Consider the following 24,196-nt stretch of genomic DNA (forward strand, 5'->3'; position numbering starts at 1 on the left):
TCAGTAACTTATAACTTAACCTCATTTAGTAGAAAGTTGTTAGCATAAAGCCTATGATATGGTGGGTGTATTAGCCACATTTTAGAAAAAAGAAATGACATAGTTTCTCTGCATCCTAACATTTGTTTTGGTTTTTTGGATACAGAGTTTCACTCTGTTGCCCTGGCTAGAGTGCAGAGTGCAGTGGCATCAACCTAGCTCACAGCAACCTTAAATTACTGGGCTCAAGCAATCCTCCTGCCTCAGCCTCCCAAGTAGCTGGGACTACAGGCATGCACCACTATGCCCAGCTAAATTTTTAAGAAACTTTTTTTTGTAGAGACAGGGTCTCACTATGTTGCTCAGGCTGGTCTTGAACTCCTGTCCTCCTGTCTCAGCCTCCTAAAGTGCTAGGATTACAGACGTGAGCCACAGCACTTGGCCATACTTAGCTTTTTCTGTCTATTCCAAGGATAATTGTTATTGAACAGAAACACAAATGAACAGCAAATGAAATGAAAACCTGGAATTCTCTTACAGTATCACTGTCACAAGGCTGGAACTGGAAGGGCTGGGGTTTGTGAAATACAGCATTCTCTTGTAAAAACAGTTGAAGATTATAGTCCCGTACCACCTAAAGAGAAAATAAAATATCTTTAGGTCTTTAATAAGCTTAAAATGTCCAGTAATTACATTCTAAAGTTTAAGATTTATTATTCTATATTCTATACAAATGAAAAATCATCCCATACTATGTGGTAAAAAAGAAATGATAATGTTACACGTTTTATTTTTCATTTTAGAGTGACAGTAATTACATACATGTTCTATTTTCTCAAGAATCTAAATTTGGAAAGTAATAGTTTAGAAACTATCTCAGATTTGGGGATTGGACAATATGCAACATTTTATGATGACAAGAAGACAGTTATTACACAAAAAGCTATTGTTTGTAATGGAAGAGGGGGAATAGGAAAGAACATTGGTCTTTCTGGTCTCTCCCAGCTCTCTCAGTTTTATGGGCCTCTTACAGTTTGTTTTACAGTGATTGCTATCCACTAGGAAACTGCCAGATAATCCCATAGCACAATATAGTATTTTTAGAGTACTTCTTGGCACCTTTTTGAGGAGGTTACATACTAATTACCATCTTAAAACATAACAAGAAGATAGAACAGAAAGGAATTTTCATATAAGGAGAATTCTGACACACAGAAAGCCAGCTAGCTAAAAAAAATTCATTGCATTATATACCCTTGGAAAGAGTGTAAATCAACAATATTTGAATATGCAAAAACCTACTTTTTTTTTTTAAGTTTGTTTTTTTTTTTATTTCGGCATATTATGGGGATACAGATTTTAAGGTTTCAATAAATGCCCATTTCCCCCCTTTCCCCCAAAAGTCTGAGTCTCCATCATGACCATCCCCCAGATGGTGCACATCTCACTCATTATGTATGTATATACCCGCCCCCTCCCCCTTCCCACCTGCCCAATACCCTATTACTGTAGTACCTATGTGTCCACTTAGGTGCTACTCAGTTAATACCAGAAAAACCTACTTTTTATTTTGCTACATTGCCCAACCTTTATTCATCTTTTATTTGCAGTACATTATAGTTCATTAGCACCTTTGCCAGAGGATGGGCAGGAAAAAGGTCAAAGTAGTTCTGTGGCGTTACTTTAGTAGTCCTGGGAAAAGGGATTATTGAGGAGTTACAGAAAGTAGTAGGTGTTATTTTGCATTTTATTTACCACCGCAATTCTAGTTCTCTATTGCTTTCCTTTCCCTCACTCAACCAGCTCCAGTGTTAAACTCAGGGGTGAGGGGATATATAGCTGAGTAAGATGAACAAACAAGGTTACTATCTGTAAGGAATTGATTAATATAATCTGGAAACTGGGGTGACCAAACAAGCTACACAATTCAAGTACACTATGGAAGCATGTAGAGGGTAGGAGGAGAGAACAAGGTGGTGATAGTTAATGAGACTGAAATGTGAGATAAGAAGTCATTGGAAGAATTTGGTCAGGGAAGGCTGGCTGAGTAAACATATTCTCAAAGGGAAATGTGTTTTATTCTCTTCTCCGATTCTAGTTTTAAACTACAGTAGCGATGAAAGCTCATTATACAGCCCTCAGAGCCTCACTAATCACCATGCAGAAAAGCTAAGAGGAGCACCCCTTTAGTTGCCAAACCTATCCTCCAGCACTAAAAACTTTTTCTTGAGACTCTGCCTCAAAACAACAACAATAACAACAAACCCCCCAAACCAAAAAAACAATGGTATAATATATTCTCATGTTCTCATCACCTAATTTCCAAAACATCCTCTCATCAAAAACATCCCCTTAAGGCCAATCTTGTTTTACCTATAAATCCATCTACCTCTTTCACCCCTAATTCTATAGAAGCAAGTCCTAGACATGTAATTTCATCCACAAATATTTCAGTATGATATCTAAAAGACACGGGCTCTTTTAAGAAAACATATCCATATTAAAATTACAATACTTGCAAAGCAACCAATAAGTATTCAAGTTTCCCTGATTGTTTCCTTTTTTAAAAAAAAGTTTTTCAAATCGGGATCCAAATAAAGCCCCCACGGTACAACTGGATGGTGGTGGTGTTATTTAGGTTTCTTTTCATATATATGGTTCTTCATCCCATTGTAATTTTTTATCCCCTATAATGTAATTGCTGAAGAAACTGGGTTTTTGTTCTATAGAGATTCCTACAGTCTAAATTTTGTTGACTGCATTCAGTTTCCTGTATCTTCTATATACTGGTATTTGGATCTAGAGCCTTCATTGGATTTAGGGGGTTTTGTTTTGTTTTTGGTTTTGTTTGCTTGGCTTGTTTTTTGTTTTGTTTTGTTTTTTTGAGACAGAGTCTCATACTCTGTTGCACAGGCTAGAGTGCTGTTGAGTTAGCGTAGCTCACAGCAATCTTAAACTCCTGGGTTCAAGCAATCCTTCTGCCTCAGCCTCCCAAGTAGCTGGGACTACAGGCATGCGCCACCATGCCCAGCTAATTTTTTCTATATATTTTTAGTTGTCCAGCTAATTTCTTTCTATTTTTTTTAGTAGAGATGGGGTCTCACTCTTGCTCAAGCTGGTTTTGAAATCCTGAGCTCAAACAATCCTCCCGCCTCAGCCTCCCAAAGTGCTAGGATTACAGGCATCAGCCACTGTGCCCAGGCCAAAAGCAAATTTTAATTGCTACTGGGTTCTGGTAGAGTTTTTAAAAAAAGAAACAACATGAGTCACCAGCCAGGCCAGATTTTTTTTTTTTTTTGGCAAGGTGATATAACAGTAGTAATGAGCTGAATGGTAGTCCCCAACACCCAAAAAGATATGTCCATGTCTTAATTCTCAAAACCTGTGAATGTTACTGTATTTGGAAAAGAGAACTTTGAAAATGTAATAAAGTCAAAGATTTTGAGATAAGGAGATCATCCTAGATTACCTGGGTGGGCCCTAAACTCAATGATAAGTGTTCTTATAAAAGCTACCAGTTTATGGTAACATGTTACCGCAGCCCTAGGAAACTAATGAAACAACCTTTGATGATAAATGCTTAAATTCACTGGTGTTGCAAAAATAGAGATTTTTCGAATTCTATCATTTCCTTTGCATTTATTAGCTGAGATACTTCTATAAAAGAAACTTTTCCAAGTCAACTATTTATTTACTTTGAGGTGCAGTTTAGGTACCTTGAGTTACAGTTTGTATAAGCAAGGGATGATAAATGCTAATTCTTTTCTTTATTATCTAGTTTTCAAATTGAGTTGTTTCCCTAGCAACCTCCAATGAATGACCAATCACAGGTTTAATAAACTATTACTATGAAGTTATGGATGAAAAAATATTCAATGTGTATTTTTACAATTGTATAAATTTCCTGCATTATTAAATTATTAAAGCTCAAATTTTTTCTAACATACCACTTGGTAGCAATCCACTAAGTTTTAATACTATAAATGTACTGTATATATATTTATGTACTGTGAGCCCACTGTAATATCGAAGGTTTTTTTGTACCCCTCCCCATCTGGAAGCAATTTTTACTTCCTTGGGGGTGATATCACTCTTGTTGAGAATACAGGCCCTACATGTATTACCCTCCTGAATTCTGTGTTTGTCATTCTCCTTTTTCTTTTTTTTTTGTTAATAGTATTACTACATCTGATATACTTCAAAATGAGACAGTTTTCTTGGATATTTTTGAACTTTGTATAAATGGCATCTTTCTGTATTTACCTACAACTTGCTTTTTTTTGCTCATTTGTGAGTTTCATCCATATTAATGTATGTGCTTATAGATCTTTCATTTTTACTGCTGTATGGTAGTCTCTATTATTCATCCTACTGTCAGTTGGGTTTTTTCTAGCTCTTTCCTCTTACAAAGAAAGCTGCTATGAATATTCTTCTTAAAGTTTCCTGGAACACATGTGCAAGAGTTTCTCTAGGACATACATATACCTAGAAGTGGAACTGCCAGGTCAGAAAGTAAGTTCATTTTTTACATAATGCCAAATGTTTTTTTTGGTGTTTTTTTTTTGTTTTTTTTTTTTTGAGGCAGAGTCTCGCTTTGTTACCCAGGCTAGAGTGAGTGCCATGGCGTCAGCCTAGCTCACAGCAACCTCAAACTCCTGGGCTCAAGCAATCCTACTGCTTCAGCCTCCCGAGTAGCTGAGACTAAAGGCATGCGCCACCATGCCTGGCTAATTTTTTCTATATATATTAGTTGGCCAATTAATTTCTTTCTATTTATAGTAGAGACGGGGTCTCGCTCTTGCTCAGGCTGGTTTCGAACTCCTGACCTTGAGCAATCCACCCGCCTCGGCCTCCCAGAGTGCTAGGATTACAGGCGTGAGCCACTGCGCCCGGCCAATGCCAAATGTCTTGAAACTGGATGTACCAATTCGTACCCCTCAGGATAGCATATGAGTTTCTGTTAATCCATATTCTCACAATGCTCATTCCTATCTGTCTTTATTTTGTCAAGCTCATGCATGTAAAAAGCAATCTCATGGTAGCTTCAATTTCTATTTCCTTGATTATTAATGAGTACTGGGGTGGCTTATATATCAGAAATTTATTTCTTCACAGTTCTGGAGGCTAGAAGTGCAGATCAAGGTGTTGGCAGGGCTGATTTCTTCTGACAGTAATTCTTCTTGGCTTGTAGTTGGCCACCTTCTTCTGGTATCTTCACAGTGGTCTTCCCTCTGTGCCTGTTATGTTCCAATCTCCTCTTTTTATAAGAACACTAGTCATACTGGATTAAGGCCCACCCATATGACCTTATTTTACCTTAATTACCTCTTTAAAGAGCCTATCTCCAAATACAGTCACATTCTAACGTACTAGGGTTCAATTCTTCAACAAATGAATTTTGGAGGGGACACAATTCAGCCCTTACCAATACCTTTTTATATGGTAATGACTATATTTTTTATTCTGTGAGATGCATGTTGTATGATGTATTGGTAATTCATTCCCCTTTATAGGTGAATAATATTCCATTGTATGGATATACCATATTTTATTTATCCAGTCATCTGTTGATGGACATTTGGGTTGTTTCCACTTTTTGGTTATTATGAATAATAATGCTACTGTGAACACTCATGTACAAATTTTTCTTTGAACTCCTGTTTTCAATACTCTTGAGTACATACCTAGCAGTGGAAGTGCCAAGTCATACGGTACCTCTGTGTTTAACTTTTTGTGGAATTGCCAAACTGTTTCCCACAATGACCACACCATTACATTCCCATCAACAATGTACGAGGGTTTCAATTTCTCCACATCCTTGTCAACACTTATTATTTTTTAAATTAAAGCCATACTAGCAGGTGAGAAGTATCTCATTGTGGTTTTGATTTGTATTTCCTTAATGACCAATGACTGCTGAACATCTTTACATGTGCTTGTTGACCATCTGGATATCTTCAAATAGAAATGTTTATTCAGGTCCTTTCCCCATTGTTAAATTGGGTTCTTTGTCTTTGTGTTGTTGAGCTGCAAGAGTTCTTTATATATTCTCAATATTAAACTCTTATCAGATAAGTGATGTGAAATTATTTTCTATCATCCTTTAGCTTGTTTCTTCACATTCTTGATAATGTCCTTTGATGCACAAAAGCTTTTAATTTGATGAAGTCTAATTATCTGTTTTTTCTATAGTTGCTCATGCTTTTTTTTTTTTTTTTTTTGAGACAGAGTCTCACTCTCTTGCCCAGGCTAGAGTGCCGTGGAGTCGGCCTAGCTCACAGCAACCTCAAACTCCTGGGCCCAAGAGATCCTCCTGCCTCAGCCTCCCGAGTAGCTGGGACTACAGGCATGTGCCACCATGCCCGGCTAACTTTTCTATTTTTGGTAGAGACAGGGTCTCGCCCTTGCTCAGGCTGGTCTCGAACTACTGAGCACAAACGATCCTCTTGCCTCGGCCTCCCAGAGTGCTAGGATTATAGGCATGAGCCACCACACCCGCCCTGTTGCTCATGCTTTTGATGTCAAATCTAAGAATATGCTGCCAAATCCAAGGTCATAAAGATTTACCTCTATGTTTTCTTCTATAGCAACATCATTGGCCCATTTTGAGTTAATTTTTGTGAAGCAGAGGTTCAACTTCATTCTTTTGCATGCAGTTATCCATTTGTCCCAGAACCTTTTGTTAAAGAGACTATTCTTTCTCCATTGAATGCTCATGGTACCCCTATCAAAAATCAATTGATCACAGATGTTTGGGTTTATTTCTAGATTCTCAATCTATTTCATTGTTCTATATGTGTATCCCTATGCCTGTATGACTTTATCTTGATTACTGTTAACTTTATATTAATAGTAAGTTTGAAATTGGAAAGTGTGAGTCCTCTAACTTTGTTTTTCCTTTTCAATATTGTTTTGGCTATTCAGTGCTATTTATAGTTCCATATAAATTTGAGGACTGGCTTTTTGATTTCTGCAAAAAAGGCCATTGGAATTTTGATAGGGACTGCATTGAATCTGTAGATCCACAGATCCCTTCTATTCCTAATTGGGGAATATTACGATATTAGCAATATGAAATTTCCTAATCCATGAACATTTATTATTTCCATTTACTTGGTCTTTGATTTCTTTTGGCAATGTTTTGTAGTTTTCAGAGTACAAGTCTTTAATGACTTGGTTAAATTTATTCATAGATATTTTATTTATTGAATATCATTATAGTTGGAACTGTTTTCTTAATTTTCTTTTTCAATCATTCATTGACGGAGTATAGAAACATGACTCAGTTTTGTGCTTTAATCTTATACCTGCAACTTTGCTGAATTTGTTTATTAGCTCTAGAAGTTTTTTTACAGACTCTATGGGATTTTCTACATATAATCATGTCATCCACAAACAGAGGTATTTTAACTCTTCTTTTTCAATTTGGATGCCTTTTATTTCTTTTTCTTACCAAACTGCTCTGGCTAGGACTTCCAGTAAAATGGTGAATAGCAGTGGTAAAAGTGGGCATCCTTTTATTGTTCCTAATCTTGGTGGAGGAAGCTTTCAGTCTTTCATTGAGTTTAATATTAGCTATAGTGTTTTCACAAATGCTATCATGTTAAGTAAGTTCCTTTCTATTCCTAGTTTGCTGAGTGTATTTTTTTTTTTTTTTTTTTTTGATACAGAGTCTTGCTTTGTTGCCCAGGCTAGAGTGAGTGCCATGGCATCAGCCTAGCTCACAGCAACCTCAAACTCCTGGGCTCAAGGAATCCTTCTGCCTCAGCCTCCCGAGTAGCTGGGACTACAGGCATGCGCCACCATGCCTGGCTAATTTTTTCTATATATATTAATTAGCCAATCGATTTCTTTCTATTTATAGTAGAGATGAGGTCTTGCTCTTGCTCAGGTTGGTTTCGAACTCCTGACCTCGAGCAATCCGCCCGCCTGAGTATATTTTTTTATCATAAAAGAGTGTTGAATTTTCTCAGATGCTTTTTCTGTGTCTATTGAAATGATCATATAGTCTTTTCCTTCATTTTATTAAATTTAATTTTTTTGGTTAGTCTTCAGTTAGTCTTTGGTTAATATAACATTAGACAATTTAATTTCCAAAGAAATATAGAATAACACTGTTTTTTCTGAATTGTTAAAAGAACTATGTTATTAATCAGTAGGAATTTCCTCATGGAGACAAAGAAAGTACATATAAACAAACTATAAAGGCCAGTAGAGCTATCTATGCAGTTACTATTCTAGAAAACATATCTATGATAACATCTGCTTCAGTTACATATACAAAGCATTTCATAAAATATTAAGGAGAAAAAGCAAGCTTCATAAATAATTAAAATTTAACAAAAGCTCTTAGGGCCAGCTGTTTCCATTTAGGGGATGAACGATACAGACAGCACCTTAACATTCCCAGTATGTCAGTATGAATTACCACCAAGATATCTTTGGGAATATGTTACATTTATACATGTGGAAAAAAATAGATTTTTCCCCCCCAAAGACAGAGTAATAATGGTGTAAAATAAAAAATCTAAAGAGTTTCAAACTTCCCTTTGGGTTATCAAATCACTGGATTGCTTACAGCAGCATAACAAGCTCTTTGTGACAGAAAAACACATGGCATAAAACTTGTAGGTGTGAGCTCTTCTGGTACCTGGAACAAAAGGGCACATCTCCTAGACACATCATTCTTATTAAATTTTTATTCCTACAACTTTCAATCTAAATGTAAGAGCATCTCATTTATTTCTTATCCCGGGGGAGCGAGATACTCATATTGAGTAAACACAGAAAATGAAAGCTTACCTCTTTATGTGTCCAAACTAGTTTATAAATTCTTAATTCTTTTTCTATTAAAATAATATAAGCCAAAGAGATAATATAATAGAAGATCATGGAAAGCACTATGTATGAGTGTGTGACCTCAAGCAAGTCACATAAACTTCCTAAGTCCATTTTCCTTTCTATAAAATAAGCATGGTAATACCAAACTTATGGTTGGTATTCAAGATATACAATATGCTACAAACTTTCAGGAAATTGTTAAGAATGTGTAAAATATGAGCTATTTGTTATAACTATATGTTTACCTGCTTTATAAGCCAAAAGTACCAGTCTTAGGGAAAAAAATTCAAGGAATTTTGTTAGAGGATAACCTCTCTGATAAAATTAGGACAAATGTGATAAAATAAAAATAAAGTACAATTTCTAATAAAATTAGAAATGAAAAATGGCATCCTACCACATACTCTCACTGAATGGAAATGGCAAAACTCACTTCTAAATAATCATGGGTTAATAAAGGGGAAAAAATGTAGAAATAACAAAAGCCCTACATATCACAGAATGCAGTAAAGCACAAGGAGAATTTCTTTTTAGCCTTACATGGGTTTACTTGAAAACAAGAAAGATTGAAAACACAGGACCTAAATAGAAAAAGAAAGGGATAAAGGAGAAAGAAGGATATAAATGTATGTATTACTACTCAATTATATAGTTTAAAATGATAAAGATGATAAATTATATATTTTACCTCAATGAAATAAAATAAAAAGAATGGAAAAAGAAGCTTGAAAAAGAACAAGAATATAAACTGTAAGAAAGTAGAAAGAAGGCCAGGTGCAGTGGTTCACTCCTATAATCCTAGCACTTTGGGAGGCTGGGATGGGAGAATTGCTTGAGGCTGGGAGTTCTAGGCTGCAGTGAGCTATGACCCAGCCACTGCACTCCAGCCTGAGTGACAGAGCAAGACACTAAAAAATTACAGTATTTATTTTTAAATCAATTATAAAATGTTACTTTCTCCTTTGTGCTCTGTTATTATTTTTTGCACTGACACATAACCTGTTGTTCCCCCCAAATGACTGAGTTGGGTGCATTCAAAATTCATTTGAATGGTAGATAAACTGTCTCAAAAAAAAAAAAAAAAAGAAGAAAAAGAAAAGAAAAAAACAAGTAGAGAAAGTAGAAAGAGTGATGAAGATAAAACCAAAAATTAATGAAACAGAAACAACACTAAGAAGCAGAGCAAAAGCTGGTTCTTGGTAAAGGTTAATAAAAAGACTGGTAAGTATGATCAAAATAAGAGAGAAAGCACAAACAATATTAAATATAAAAATAGAGGCCGGGCGTGGTGGCTCACGCTTGTAATCCTAGCACTCTGGGAGGCCGAGGCGGGCGGATTGCTTCAACGTCAGGAGTTTGAAACCAGCCTGAGCAAGAGCGAGACCCCGTCTCTACTATAAATAGAAAGAAATTAATTGGCCAACTAATATATATAGAAAAAATTAGCTGGTCATGGTGGCGCATGCCTGTAGTCCCAGCTACTCAGGAGGCTGAGGCAGAAGGATTGCTTGAGCCCAGGAGTTTGAGGTTGCTGTGAGCTAGGCTGACGCCACGGCACTCACTCTAGCCTGGGCAACAAAGCGAGACTCTGTCTCAAAAAAAAAAAAAAAATAGAGACAACTCTTGAGGCAAACAAGTTTATAAGGCAACTTATGCCATCAAGTCTGGTAATTTAAATGATATGGATAATTGTGTAGGAAGATGTAAGTTATTAAAATATACTGAAAAAGAAACAGAACATCTGAATGGACAAATAAACAGAAAACATTTGATCATTAGTCAAAAATCAACCACTCCATACAAGGAACAAAACCAAGATGCTTTTATAAACCCCTTTTCAACATTCTCTTATGAAAAATTTCAACTATACATACACTAAAATAAAAAGAATTATACAATAAATACCTATATACCCACTACCTAGATTCTGCAGTTAACATTTTTCTACATTTTCTTTCACATAATTTATTATCTTATCCATCTATTCATTCATTCTTCTTTATACACATCAATCCTTTTATACATTTTCTTAGATTCTGGGAGGTAAAAATATAGGAAAATAGATATGTGGTGGGACTCTAAAGCACAAGGCTAATAATCTTTATTTTCCATATGTACCTAAAATTTTTTTATATTTCTAAAAATAGAATTGGGGCCAGGTGTGGTGGCTCAGGCCTGTAATCCTAGTACTTTGGGAGGCAGAGGTGGGAGGACTACTTGAGGCCAGGAGTTCTTGACCAGCTAGAGCAACATAGCAAGTCCCCATCTCTACAAAAATTATTAGGCAGGCATGGTGGCATGTGGCTATAGTTCCACCACTGGGGAGGCTGAGGCAGGAGGATCGCTTGAGCCCAGGTGTTTGAAGTTGCAGTGAGCTATGATGATGCCATTGCACTCTAGCTTGGGCAACAGAGCAAGACACTGTCTCAAAAAAAAAAAAAAAAATCAATCAATAAAATAAAATAAATAAATTTTAAAAATAGAATTAAGAGTTCTGGTACACTGAAAACAAGAAAGAATATATACATAAGAAGCATTCAGAATGAAGAGTCTATGTCTCTTTTCTTTCCTGTCTTTGGATACTACTACATGAAAATGAATATTCTGGACCCTTTCCAAATAATTTCTAAGGTATTAGCCAGTTCTCACCCTTCCTGACAAAAAAGAGAATTGACCTGATCTTTTAAAGCAGTAGTCATAAAATGTATATATTTTTATAAATGCATGCAGTCAGGAAACTATATAATAACAGCATATAAATAGTAAAATTTAATTTAAAAAACCCAAGACATTATAATATTAATTTTTTTTTTTTTTTTTTTTTTTTGAGACAGAGTCTCACTTTGTTGCCTAGGCTAGAGTGAGTGCCGTGGCGTCAGCCTAGCTCACAGCAACCTCAGACTCCTGGGCTCAAGCGATCCTTCTGTCTCAGCCTCCCAAGTAGCTGGGACTACAGGCATGCGCCACCATGCCCGGCTAATTTTTTCTATATATATTAGTTGGCCAATTAGTTTCTTTCTATTTATAGTAGAGACGGGGTCTCGCTCTTGCTCAGGCTGGTTTTGAACTCCCGACCTCGAGCAATCCGCCCGCCTCGGCCTCCCAGAGAGCTAGGATTACAGGCGTGAGCCACCGCGCCCGGCCTAAATTTTTAATCAATTATAAAATGCTACTGTCTCCTTTGTGCTCTGTTATTATTTTTTACACATAACCTGTTTTTCCCCCCATGTGACTGAGTTGGGTACATTCAAAATTCATTTGAGTGGTAGATAAAACTTTCTCTCTCTGTTTTTTTTAGAGATAGGGTCTCATTCTGTCACCCAGGTGGGAGTGCAGTGGTACGATCATAGCTCACTGCAGTCTCGAACTACTGGGCTCAAGTGATCTTTCTGTCTCAGCCTCCCAAGTACCTGGGACTAGAAGGATGTGATACCATACCCGGCTAATTTTTAATTTTTTTGTAGCAATGGGGATCTACATTGCCTAGGCTGATCTTGATCTCCTGGCCTCAAGTGATCCTCCTGACTTGGCCTCCCAAAGTGCTAGGATTACAGGAATGAGCCATCATACCCACCCAGAAGATAAAACTCTTTAAACCATTCTTCTCAAAGCCAATGCACATGGCCATGGATTGATGTTGTGAGTTAGTTTTTATTATCACTTCCTTTTTCACCCTTGATGCCACCTTCACCAATGTATCAACAAGGAGAACAGAATATCCTCCAACTTTGCTAGAAGGAATGCTGTTTCCAGGAAATTTGTCTTTTAAAGCATTCTTCTGATATCATTGGTACCTTCATTTTGTTTGTATGCAAAAACATTTTAGATTCTAAAATGGAAAACGCCACATATTGCACTAAAGGTAACTTACCTTGCTAGAGTTTTCTAACAAAAACTGGAATGTGTTCTGCACAGCTTGGCATGTTTCTAGCTCAGTCCGGCTGAAGGCTATTAAATAATCCTTGAGGTGGTCATATACATTTCCATCAAGAGCCTGTAACAGAGGAGTAAATAAAAGCAAAAAAATTATAATAAAGCTTTGACCCATGCCTTCTGTCTATGAGAAAAATAGATATGTTGAATTTGAAATCTATTAATAATAATAAATGGACAGAAGATACAGACTGTATATAAGTAAATATGTACAGTTAATAATCACTTGGGAAAATGCTGAATCTCTAATAAAGAGGAACCAAAAGAGGTAAGAACCAATAGTAGTAAAGCTGTGGAAGAACAGGACACAATTTGGAGACAGAATGCTGGGTTCTCATCCTTGCTCATCTGCTTATTAACTTCTGTAGTCACTTCATAACAGAGTAGGTGTAGCAATTAAATGAAATAATAAATGTGAAAGGATTTAGATGCAGTGCCTAGAACACATTAGACACTCAAGAGACATTAATCTCCTCCATTTACATCCATTATTGGCAGGGTCATAAATTAGTACATGCATATTTACTAAACAGCAGTCAGAGAAGAAACACAATAGAATTTTTTTTTCTTTTGAGACAGAATCTTGTTCTTTTGTCCAGGCTAGAATGCAGTAGCATCATCATGGCTCACTGCCTCAGCCTCCCAAGTAGCTGGGACTACTGTTGTGTGCCACTACACCTGGCTAATTTTTCTATTTTTTGTAGAGATGGGGTCTCTCTATGTTGCCCAGGCTGGTCTCAAACTCCTGGTCTCAAGTGATCTCAAGTGATCCTTTCTCCTCAGCCTCCCAAAATGCTAGGATTATAGGTGTGAACCACCACACCCAGCAACCAATAGAAATATTAAATAAAGAGAAGTGAGTGCAGTAATGTGCATCTATAGGCCCAGCTACTCAGGAGGCTGAGGTGGGAAGATTGCTTGATCTCAAGAGTTCAGGGTTACAGTTGAGCTACGAATGTATCACTCCACTCCACCTGGGTCAACAGAGTGAGACTCTGTCTCTTAAAACAAAACAAAACCGTGACTGAGAGTTCAGAGATACCCGTTTTGTGGAAGAAACACTAATATAATATCTATGAAGGGTTTTAAACATTCTTATTTGCTTAAACATTATAGCAGGACTCTTAGAAATTGAAAAATAATGAAGAGAAATCCATTGAACATTTGAGAAAGATTAAGCTATGATGCATACAGTCACTAAAATATATACAGCCACCAAAATAGAAACTGTGGAAACTGTATAGATGAAAAGTATGTATCAAATAATTTTAGGTTAAAAAAAGCAGAACAAATAGAATACATATATACTAGCAACAACTATGAAAAAATATATCTATAATAACTATAAAAAAGGCTCTGAAGTCTTGCCCATCAATGAATATTTTCTTAAAAATTGAGGTAAAATTCACTCACTACAAGAGTCACCATTTTAATAATTTTAAAGTATACAATTCAGTGGCTTGTAGTATATTCACAATGTTGTGCAACCATCACCATTACCTATTATAATTATAGAACATTAGCAACAACCCTCCAAAAAACCCTATACCCATTAAGTAGTCACTCCCCATTCCTCCTTTCTCCCTGGCCCTGGCAACCATTAATCTGCTTTCTATCTCTGTGGATTCACCTATTGTAGATATCTCATGTAAATGGAATCATATGATATGTGGCCTCCTGTTGCCTGGCTTTTGTCACTTAGCCTAATATTTTCAAGGTATTAGTATTTTATTCCTTCTTACAGCTGAATAATATTCCACTATATGGATTCCATTGTCTAAACATATTTTATTTACATATTCATCAGTTGATATAAATTTGATCTTTTCTCAATTTTTGGCTATCATAAATAATGCTGATGTGAACATTTGTGTACAAGTTTTTGTTTGAACACCTGTTTCTATTTCTCTTGGGAATATACCTAGGAATGGAACTGCTGAGTCATATGGTAATTGTTTAACTATTTGAGGAACTTTCAAACTGTTTCCACAGTGATTGCACCATTTTACCTCTCTACCAGCAATTTATGAGGGTTCCAATTTCTCCACATCCTATTTTCTGTTTTTTTTTGGGGGGGGAGGGGTTGTTTTGTTTCTTGAAGTTATGAAAGCCATATTAATGGGTATAGGGAATGATATCTCATTGTGGTTTTTATTTGTAGTTCTTTAATGTTTAATGATGTTGAATATCTTTTCATGTATTTATTGGCCATTTGTATATCTTCTTTGGAGAAATGTCTATTCAAGTCCTTAACTCATTTTTAAATTTTCTTTTTGTTGCTGAGTTGTAAGAGCTCTTTATATATTCTGGCTACTAGAATCTTACAAGATATATGTTTTGCAAATATTTTCTCCCATTTCGTGGTCTGTCATTTCACTTTCTTGATAGTGTCTTTTTTTTTTTTTTTTGAGACAGAGTCTAACTTTGTTGCCCAGGCTAGAGTGAGTGCCGTGGCGTCAGCCTAGCTCACAGCAACCTCAAACTCTTGGGCTCAAGTAATCCTACTGCCTCAGCCTCCCGAGTAGCTGGGACTACAGGCATGCACCACCATGACCGGCTAATTTTATATATATTTTTTTTTAGTTGGTCAATTAATATCTTTCTATTTTTAGTAGAGATGGGGTCTCGCTCAGGCTGGTTTCAAACTCCTGACCTTGAGCAATCCGCCCGCCTCGGCCTCCCAGAGTGCTAGAATTACAGGCATGAGCCAGCAAGCCAGGCCTTAATAGTGATAGTCTTTAGATGTACAAAAGATAATGGGTACAGTATAACTTAGTTATGTTTTATTTCGTTACGTACATGTTGGTGTTATATCTAAGAATCCTCAATGGAGGTCTTATAATGAAGAGATTCTTTTGCATCTTATGTTTGGTTATTCCATTAAACTTTTACTATAAAACTGATTTTTTAAAAGTACACAACTTGTCCCAAAAGCATGGAGTAATAAAGCTGCACCTTCTATAGGGCTTATGCCACTAGATGGCATCATGGAGCACGTTAGATATAGGCAGCGCAAATACCTTTAACATAATGTTCATGTAATTATGCAATATCATCAGAGACTGCTGGTGTTAAGACTGAATAAAATTTCCTACCTTGGGACATGCTTTTTCATGAACATATTAAAAGAAGAAACATATAATGTCTTCTGACATAAGGTTTCTGCCTTAGAAATGCTATTGGTAGATGATCATAACTTTGTATTTGTCAGAAACCAATGGAATATTTTATTTAAATACAGCAAATGGTAATATAGGCATCATGAGCTCAGAAAAAGGGGGCATGCATTTAAAGGTGAGCCATACACCTACACGGTTTCTATGATCTCACTGCAATATAAATTGAGTATCCACGATGCTAGGGCACTGTGCTGGCTGTACGCATGTGAGTGAGAGGGAAGAGAAAGAGTTAAAAAAAAAAAGAAAAGAAATCAAAGTCCTTTTGTTACTTCTGTTTTTGACCGTACTGTAATCAGGATTGCTTCTGATTGAAGATAACATTTCCCACTAAAGGAACTATACTATTAATTTTGATCAAAGTACACCACAAATCAGAAATTGTATGTTCACTCAGCTTCTTGAATTCTACCATAAAAATTCCAAAAACTTTATAAAGGTGTTCAAGAAGTAACCTGTTGCTATAGTATATTTTACTTTAGCTATAAAAATATATTATCTCACTGGGTCATGAGATAATAACTGACACACAAATCTCAGGGTACATCAGTAGACATGATGATCTGAACTTATTGTCAAAGCTTTACCATATGGAGAATGAGTAGAAATACTGAACTTTTGTTGACATTTTAATACTTTTGAATTTAGATGTACAAACATCTTTCTTCACTTAAGTTCAAAGAATGTCAACTAGAATTACAGATGTGCCACTATTAGTTGCCATTAAAGAGTTAAAAATTAATAATAAGAACAATTGCAACTTGGTGACAAGTAGTAAGTAACTACTTATACTAAAAGATTTACTTCCAATAGGGATTTGTGCCTACTGAACTTTTTTTTAAAAAAGGTAAATCCCTACTTAACACTAATAAGTCCTAGTTTTTACTATACTATCAATTCACAAGTACAAGGGCAGGGCGTAGTGGCTCACACCTGTAATCCTATCACTTTGAGGGGCTGAGGTGGGAGGATCACGAGAGGCCAGGAGTTTGAGACCAGCCTGAGCAACATAGTGAGACCCCATGTCTACAAAAAATAGAAAAATTAACCGGGCATAGTGGTGTGTGCCTGTAGTGCCAGTGCTCAGGAGGCTGAGGCAGGGGGATTGCTTGAGCCCAGGAGTGTGAGGATGCAGTGAGCTATAATGACGCCACTGCACTCTAGCCCAGGGAACAGAGCGAGGAACAAACAAGCACAACACAAGTGTATTTCAGTCCTGCCCTCTCCTCCTTCCCTGGTAGGTAAAAACTCCTATAGGTCTTTACGAGTAAGGAAGATCTTCAAACACTCCTTGCTTTTTATGTTTTAAAGTCTATCAGTTGTTCTCAAATTTAAGTATGTATGAGGTTCACTGCAGAGTTTATTAAACACACATCGTTTTAGGGCAGTGAAGCTATTCTGTAACATACTTTAATGATAATAGATACATGTCATTACACATTTATCTAATCTCATAGAATGTACAACACCAAGTATGAACCCTAATGTAAACTATGAACTTTTGGCCATAATGATGTGTCAATGTAGGTATCACTCCATTGGGGAACATTGATAGTGGGAGAACTGAGTGTGGGGGGGGGTATGGGGGGTATAAACAATCTCTGTGCCTTCTGTTCAGGTTTGCTGTGAAACTAAAACTGCTCTAAACAATAAAGTCTATTTAAAAAAAAACCTCAAACATAGAAACACAGATTGCTGGGCCCCACCCCCAGAGTCTCTGATTTAGTAGGCTGGGGGTGGGGCCTGAGATTCTGCATTTTCTAATAACCTGCTCCTGATCTGGGACCATACTTTGAAAACTGCTGGGCTATCCAGTTCCTTTAGCTGGCCAGGTTGAGCATTTACGCAGACAGGTTCTGGTGACCCTGCAGAAGAAGTAGAGTGGCAGAGAAGCCTACCATACCGAATCGTGTCAACACCACCAATAGGGACTATTACTGTGGATGCAGCGGCATCTGTTTTCAACTGAGAATCATGCTCTACTTCAGATGCAGACCAGGAAAGAGCCTGAGCTCTGAAATAAGTTGGATATGGCTTAGAGTCCCAGAGCTTTTACTTACCTGATCATTTTGATGGTTTTCTCGTTTGTAATTAGGGAAAGTGGGAATACCACACACTCCACAGAACACAGTGAAGACTAAGTAAGGTAACAGATGCAGCACAATGTTAGCCTCTTTTTTTACCTTGCTTTAAACTCTTCAATGGATTGGCCACATATTAATAATTGTTAAAACTGGGTAATGAGTATGTGTAGGTAATTATACTGCTTTTTAATTTCACTTCAGTGTATGCTAAAAATTTTCCATAAAAAAGCAAAAAGAAAACCTGAATATCATATTAGGAAAATAAAGTGATTTCACAAATTTTTTCCTCTGGCTCCCACTGTATATTTTGAAAAGTCAAAATTCTTTAGCTGGTATTTAAAGTCCTTTACAATCTAGTCCCAGCCTAGCTCTCATTAGCACCATCTCTCATCACTGTTCTCTGCTTTGTACTTTCCATTCCAAACACACTGAGTCATTTTGGAAAATGACATTCATTTTCATGTTTCCAATTAAGTTATTCCTTTGGCCTAGAATGTCCTTCCCCACTTTTCTCCCACTTAAATACTAGTAATGATGGCTAACACAGGCAACTAATATTTACTAATGGCTTACCATGTTCCAAGTGCTTCATAAAATTGACTCAACTAATTCCTCCTTAGTGTTCCTCAGTCGTCTTCTATATGTTGTATGAGTATTATTGCAAAACAGTGGATTGGATCTTATTCAAGACACATTGTCTAACAGATAGCAGATGTTCAAAAATATTTACAGAATAAATAAATGAATGTTTTACTCTAGAGTTAAGTACAGCAATAAATATGCACCAAATTAGTTAGCTCATAGGCAAGCTACACGCAACATATTCTGGCCCAGAGAAAATGCATCACTAATCATCATGTACCAAACACAGTAAAGGTTTCTCTTGGCTTCAACAACCCAAGTAAAGCTTAAGGAAATTACATGGGAGGCAGCCCAAATGATTGAAACCCTCTTTCAACAGAGATTAAGCTTAAATTTTTTTTCACCCTATTCAACACCTAGAATTCTCTGAATTTTAATGATCACCTTTGTAAGACTGTGGTACTCATTAACCTGCATATGAACTAATTTTTCTGGTGGGTAAGAATAAGATAGCTGGAGGCCTTCTAGCCTGGGTGGATTATTGTTACTGTGCATAGAGCTAAAGAAGGAGGTATGAAAATTTAAAAATGGTTGGAATTCAAAGCACAGGAAGTAGATGATAACCCTATGATTGGCTCTAGCCCCATACCTTAAGTTACTAATGATGGCACCTAGAAATGAAGTTCAAAGCAATTCTGGGTAGTACTGTTTTAACATGGTTTGTGATGAGAAGGCAGATTTCATAAATATTTATATGCATTTTGATTAAAAAGCCAATGATTATAAATGAATCAAAATAGAATCAAATCAAAGACCTTGAAAATACTTTCTACAAACTACTTCATCATAGTACTTATGACACTGTATTCAAACCATTTATATACATGTCTGATTTCCTCAACAGACCATTAATTCCTTGAGGACAGGGATCACTTCCTTCCTGCCTCCCTTATCCCATCCTTAGCAGAGAAGGCCTCCAATAATTGAAATGAACCAAACTGAGAAGGGTGGGAGCTACAAAAGCAGGCCCCAGTTGTATAAGAGGGAAAGCATCAAAGAAACATTTTGAGAGTTACAGAACAAGGCATTTATTTTAATTGGGTCACCTTTATTCTGGTGAAAAAATATGTTGTAAAAGTTGATTATAAAATTGGATCATTCTTGTCATACTCAACTAAATCAGAGTTGAGGAGCCAGGGGAAGAAAGCACATAGCATCTGCTCCAAGAATTAAATTTTCTATAAGCCCAGCAGCTGAAACTGCCTGTTGTATGTAATCTGATACCAGTATTATCTAATAGGTACTAGCACAACCTGTTGTAACTCTAAGACTAGGTTTACCCACTGCTGTCACTCACCATTCAGAGCTTGCCAGTTCCCCAAAACTTTACTAGAGCCAATAAACTTTCTTTCAAAAGAATATGTAGGCCGGGCGCGGTGGCTCACGCCTGTAATCCTAGCACTTTGGGAGGCCGAGGCGGGCGGATTGCTCAAGGTCAGGAGTTCGAAACCAGCCTGAGCGAGACCCTGTCTCTACCAAAAATAGAAATAAATTAATTGACCAACTAAAATATATATACAAAAAATTAGCCGGGCATGGTGGCGCATGCCTGTAGTCCCAGCTACTCGGGAGGCTGAGGCAGGAGGATCGCTTGAGCCCAGGAGTTTGAGGTTGCTGTGAGCTAGGCTGACGCCATGGCACTCACTCTAGCCTGGGCAAGAAAGCGAGACTCTGTCTCAAAAAAAAAAAAAAAAAAAAAAAAAAGAATATGTAATACTTCTCCTTTTAATCAAACCTACAATCTTCTTTGTCCTTTAGACATTTCGTACCCAATCTGTGTGTTGCCCTAAATTGCAATTCCTCTTGGCTTAAATTGGCCAGGGCGCAGTGGCTCACGCCTATAATCCTAGCACTCTGGGAGGCCGAGGCGCGAGGATTGCTCAAAGTCAGGATTTTGAAACCAGCCTGAGCAAGAGTTAGACTCTGCCTCTACTATAAATAGAAAGAAATTAATTGGCCAACTAATATATATACAAAAAATTAGCCGGGTATGGTGGCGCGTGCCTGTAGTCCCAGCTACTCGGGAGGCTGAGGCAGTAGGATTGCTTGAGCCCAGGAGTTTGAGGTTGCTGTGAGCTAGGCTGACGCCAAGGCACTCACTCTAGCCTGGGTAACAAAAGGAGACTCTGTCTCAAAAAAAAAAAGTATATATATATATATATATATATATGATTAAAAAATGGTTTAAATTTAGAGATTAGTCTCTATATTTTATTTTGACAATGTAATTACTCAAACTGACAATTTTTTAAAATTTTTAATTTTTTAACCTCCCCTTACATCTTGCATAATAAGGCATCCATCCAATAAACATTTGTCAAATGGAATTATATAGACAAGGTCAGATGCCTACATATACACCCTCACAAAATCTTGTAATAGCATTCTGGGTCAATGCTAATTGTTTTGCTATTGTTGTTTTACATTTTTTTTTTTTTTTTTGAGACAGAGTCTCGCTTTGTTGTCCAGGCTAGAGTGAGTGCCGTGGCGTCAGCCTAGCTCACAGCAACCTCAGACTCCTGGGCTTGAGTGATCCTTCTGCCTCAGCCTCCCGAGTAGCTGGGACTACAGGCATGCGCCACCATGTCCGGCTAATTTTTTTTTATATATATATCAGTTGGCCAATTAATTTCTTTCTATTTATAGTAGAGACGGGGTCTCGCTCTTGCTCAGGCTGGTTTTGAACTCCTGACCTTGAGCAATCCGCCCGCCTCGGCCTCCCAAGAGCTAGGATTACATGCGTGAGCCACAGCGCCCGGCCTTGTTTTACATTTTGATCAGACACTATTTCCCTCCTCTGACTTTCAAACCTATAAATCAAACTATCTCTTTTGGAGTAAACCATTTTCTTCTCCATCTGCTTTTCTTTTTGTATTCCTAGCTCAGCATGTGATGCCACTATCCACTCACTTGCCTGTGGCAAAAACCTGGAAGTCAAGGTTTATCTTTTCCTCTGCCTCATCCTCCCACATCCAGTTAATTACTAAATCTTGTTGACTCTACTTCTTAAATATTTATCAAATCCAGCCTCTCCTCCTAATCTCCACAGCTATTATTCTGGTCATTTTGTCTCATCAGGTTTATTGCAGTAATCTTCTGTTGCCCCACAGCTACTTGTCCCTCTCACCAACCCATTTCCATTCTGCAGCTAGGAGAATGTTTCTAAATTGTACGTTTTACTTGACTGCTCAACACTGTTCATTGGCTACCCATCGCTTTTAGGAAAAGGTTTTAAAAAATCTTCATCATGGACCACGTTTTCTGAACTTGGCTTGCCTCTTAAGCTTCTTCACTTATTACTTACTGCTCCCCATTACATTTTCCCCACAGCATGTATTTTTTGGTTCCTCCAATAATCCTTTTTTGTCTCTGAGCTTTCACATAGGCTTTCATTTTGCCTTGGATACCCTCTGCCTTCTCTCCCTTGGTCTGGCTCACTCTTATTCATCCTTAATATCTTCACTTCATCATAACTACTCTGGTTCTCTCTCTTGGCTTTTTACTCCATAACTCCTGATCATAGCATATAACTATGTGCTGCTGATGCTTATTTGTAAGTCTCTCCTTTTGATTTTTAATTTCCATGAAGGGAGGGATCATTTCTTTCTGTTTACCATTACATCACCACTGCAGTACCAGGTATGACATACTTGTAGTGCTCAGTGAATATCTGTTCAACAAATAATACACTGATCATAATTCATATGTTAAAAACAATGACTAAGCCGGGCGCGGTAGCTCATGCCTGTAATCCTAGCACTCTGTGAGGCTGAGGCGGGCGGATTGCTCGAGGTCAGGAGTTCGAAACCAGCCTGAGCAAGAGCAAGACCCCGTCTCTACTATAAATAGAAAGAAATTAATTGGCCAACTAATATATATGCATATAAAAAAAATTAGCCGGGCATGGTGGGGCATGCCTGTAGTCCCAGCTACTCAGGAGGCTGAGGCAGAAGGATTACTTGAGCCCAGGAGTTTGAGGTTGCTGTGAGCTAGGCTGACGCCACGGCACTCACTCTAGCCTGGGCAACAAGTGAGACTCCGTCTCAAAAAAAAAAAAAAACAAACAAACAAACAATGACTAAACCCACATTTGAGTCCCATGACTGAAAAGTAAGCCTAATGTTACATAACACTTGTAACATTTTGTACAAGCTAGACAAGTAACTGAGTCCACAAAATTTTGTTTAATGCAGTAGTTTTCAAACCTTTTTAGTAGTGGCATCTTATGTGGAATCCCAAGACATAAAACATATATGACCTTTGCATGTCTTCTTCTTCCTTCTAGCAACAGATCTTGCTCTCCTGACCATAGGGGTGAACTTATAGACCAAGCTAGGTAAGAGCTCTGCCCTCTGTTCCTAGTTACTGGACAGAGATGGGCACTTGACCTAAATTAAATTAGGCCATCCTTGGGATAGAAGCTGAAAGATGAATTAAAAATGGCCTATTTTCCCACCAAATGGCTACTGTTCCCACCAAGCAGATAAAGCCTATCTATAGTAGGAGAGAAGTAAACCAACTCATAAGGAAAAGCAGTTATGAGAAATTCTGACAGAGTGAAGATGGGAATGAGGGATAGAGGAGAGGGACATATGGTGCCCTTGGATTGGGTGGTTCCTGAGCAAGTCCTACCTCATTCTTCCTGTGATTTGGTTACGTGAGCCAACAATTTCCCTGTTTTGCTTAAGGTACTTTGAGTTGGGTCATTGTTATTAATACTTGCAATCAAAAGACTCTTTACTAAAAGGTAATCAATGACAATTACAGCTTCTATCAGCCATATTAAAATTGTGTCTTTTGGTTGCATTATAAGAAAAAAACCATGATGTACATGGACAATTAATTGCAAGTAATAATAATTTAATAGCTTGCCTTACTAATCCTGATTCTTTTCAATTAAACCAATCTAAGAGCTTAAAGTAGACAATTTCTATTTCAAAGCTGAATCACAAACAAATACAACCCAAAAGCTGCAAATATTTCTTATAAATTTAAAGTAAGGTAAGAAGTAGTTAAAGCTCACAATAAATGATAAAAGTATCACAAGTATAACAGTGTGACAAGGGCATACATGGTGAAGATGCATCTGAGTCTTGCTTAGTTAGCATTTACACATTTAAGTGACCAAGGCACAAAAATGTTCTCAAAATACACTTGTTTCTTCAATTTCAAATGAGCAGATGTATGCAAATTTCAATTTAAAAAGACCTGTATGAAGAGCAATAAATTTCTTAATGATACCTTAGCATTCACATATATGCTCTGAAATGGCAAGAGAAGCATTCTTTCAAGGTTTATACAAATATGAGTTAATCTGGCAGCTCCTTGACAGTTTCCAATATGAAAAAATTTGGTAGGTAACTCATCCAAATATACATTTAAAAAATAGTCAAACTTTTTTTTGATTATTGGATACAAATTTCTAGGGGGGAAATTCTGTAATTTGTAAACTCAGAAAACATAGGGCCTTTGATCAGCAAGCAATGTTTTAATGATCCATTGGTACTTTTAAAAAATGGAATTTGAATGCCTTTGAGCAGC

At 37.1% G+C, this 24,196-nt stretch overlaps 1 protein-coding gene across 4 annotated transcripts in view; it reads right to left on the bottom strand.

Annotated features, from left to right (window-relative positions):
* The window catches only part of FCHSD2 (FCH and double SH3 domains 2), a 244,604-nt gene that overhangs the window by 51,891 nt on the left and 168,517 nt on the right, over window positions 1–24,196 (bottom strand). For all 4 annotated transcript variants that reach the window (XM_012744878.2, XM_076002295.1, XM_076002296.1 and 1 more), the window contains exons 9-10: window positions 12,692–12,814; window positions 518–613 (exon numbers count right to left, since the gene is read on the bottom strand). In XM_012744878.2, the coding sequence (XP_012600332.1) occupies window positions 518–613; window positions 12,692–12,814 (219 nt within the window). The remainder of the gene's footprint in view (window positions 1–517; window positions 614–12,691; window positions 12,815–24,196) is intronic.

This window comes from Microcebus murinus, chromosome 4 (assembly GCF_040939455.1).
Source record: "Microcebus murinus isolate Inina chromosome 4, M.murinus_Inina_mat1.0, whole genome shotgun sequence".
In the NCBI taxonomy this organism is placed as follows: Eukaryota; Metazoa; Chordata; class Mammalia; order Primates; family Cheirogaleidae; genus Microcebus; species Microcebus murinus.